We start from the raw sequence: 1,774 nt of genomic DNA, 5'->3' as shown, positions 1-1,774 counted from the left end.
GAAGAAGGGATGCATCAACATCTACTACTACTACTACTCAAAAGAGGAATTTAGAGAGTACAATGAGATGAAAATTTCAAAAAGAGAGAACACAATTTTGTTGTTGCAAGTGATTAACGAGAGAGAATGATTTGCAAAGTAAATAAAATACAAATTTCAACATCCATGAGCAGTCTCCTTCGCAGGCACTCCACGAACAGAAGCCACCTTCCACAATTCGGTAGGAACAGTCTGGCAAAACAAAACCTTGCCGTTAAGTTTAGAATTCATCAAATCTGTGTTGTATCGATGAAGAATTTTATTGGAGCTTTGTGGATGTATTTGAGGCTAATTTGTGTCATTTCCTCATTTCATTGTATGAGAAGATTGGAAACGAATCGAACTGGCTCTTTATGGGAAATGTTTTCTCATTGAGGATGAAGAGTTGTCCTAGATCTGTGTTTGATCCCAGAGCTGTTATCATTAACGTGTGTGTGTCCTCAAAGCACTCTTAGTTTCGTTTAAAGTTGCTGTTGTAATTCACTGATATTTCATCAAATTGTCTCATAAAAACTACAAATCCACCAAGAACTTCTCAGCAACAATCCAAGACAATACAGAGAGAAAGAGGGATTAATTTATTATTAGCCAAATCTTTTCAAATAGCTTGAGAGATCGTTCAGGTCCTGTCACACCCACCCTTGAAATAGTTATCCACACTGAACACATGAGATTTATTAACATTGTGAACTAGTTTCTGGTTATACGTTCGTTACAGATCATATTTATTCATTAATGATATCACCATGATTGTATTTTCATAAAAGATAAAATTTTGGTTTACAACGACATCACAAATACAGACGATACACTTGCTTGGTTTATAATGTTATTAAAACCAATTTTTGTTTGATGGTATCATACCATAATATAAGACGAGTAACTATTGTCGATGTATTAACTGCCTGTGTATCTTTAAGTGTAAACCCTTTTACATGTACGTGGTAGTACAAAAATAACCTGAATAAAACACCGTTGATAAACGTGATTTTGTTGTTTAATTAAAGCTAATTATTTCATTGAGATTCATAATAGATACGCGTAAAATATAACAAAAGCTTGCTGAAAGAAGTGTCATAAACAAACATCTTGTGATACTCATAAGCATCCTTTAACGATTGTGGTTTGACACTACTCGCTGAGAGTTTATCGAAGTGATCTTCGGCACTATATCACGACGAAACAGTATTTTTGATAAATTCTGTTTCACGGAAGTTTCATCGTCTTTGAAGATGGAGTGTCAATAATTAACCTTTTTTAATATTTAGTTGTCCCGAGAAATACAAGACTAGACTGTAATGAAAAACTCAAATTGCTTTGAGACAACCGCATTGAATGATAAAAGCATTGGGAAGAATATAGATTAAAAAATAAAATTGTTAGTAATTATTCAATCAAATCATCATTTTGAAGTCAATTAAGAAGATTCATGTCTACTTCGGCGATCATAAAAAATTATCATAAAAATGGTTAGCTCAATAAAATGTTAAACAAGAAATTGAAATACACCTTTGGAACATTGAAAAACATCGCATTAATGAGACAAAAACATCGTTGAGCGAATGAAAGACAGATAAAATTAAAAATGATCGTTTGAAAACACGTTGCAGACACAACAATGTTAAAGAAAATCACTGAGCAAAAGCCAATTAATAATACAATACAAAGTGTTGTCATTTCTAAACATCATGGGAGGGAAGGGATGGTGTTGTTCTGCCAGACTGTTGGGAAGCTG

General features: G+C 33.3%; 1 protein-coding gene across 1 annotated transcript in view; it reads left to right on the top strand.

The window, feature by feature from the left end:
* Nucleotides 1–1,657: 1,657 nt before the first annotated feature.
* The window catches only part of C9374_008919 (uncharacterized protein), a gene marked incomplete at both ends in the record, with an annotated part of 2,364 nt that continues 2,247 nt past the window's right edge, over nucleotides 1,658–1,774 (top strand). The window contains one exon of the mRNA XM_044699048.1: nucleotides 1,658–1,774. This exon is cut by the window's right edge and continues 451 nt beyond it. Within this exon, the coding sequence (XP_044545096.1) occupies nucleotides 1,658–1,774 (117 nt within the window).

This window comes from Naegleria lovaniensis (genome assembly GCF_003324165.1).
Source record: "Naegleria lovaniensis strain ATCC 30569 chromosome Unknown tig035, whole genome shotgun sequence".
In the NCBI taxonomy this organism is placed as follows: domain Eukaryota; phylum Heterolobosea; class Eutetramitea; order Acrasida; family Naegleriidae; genus Naegleria; species Naegleria lovaniensis.
Note: the sequence above shows the minus strand (reverse complement) of the source record. Positions and strands in the feature narration are given on the sequence as shown.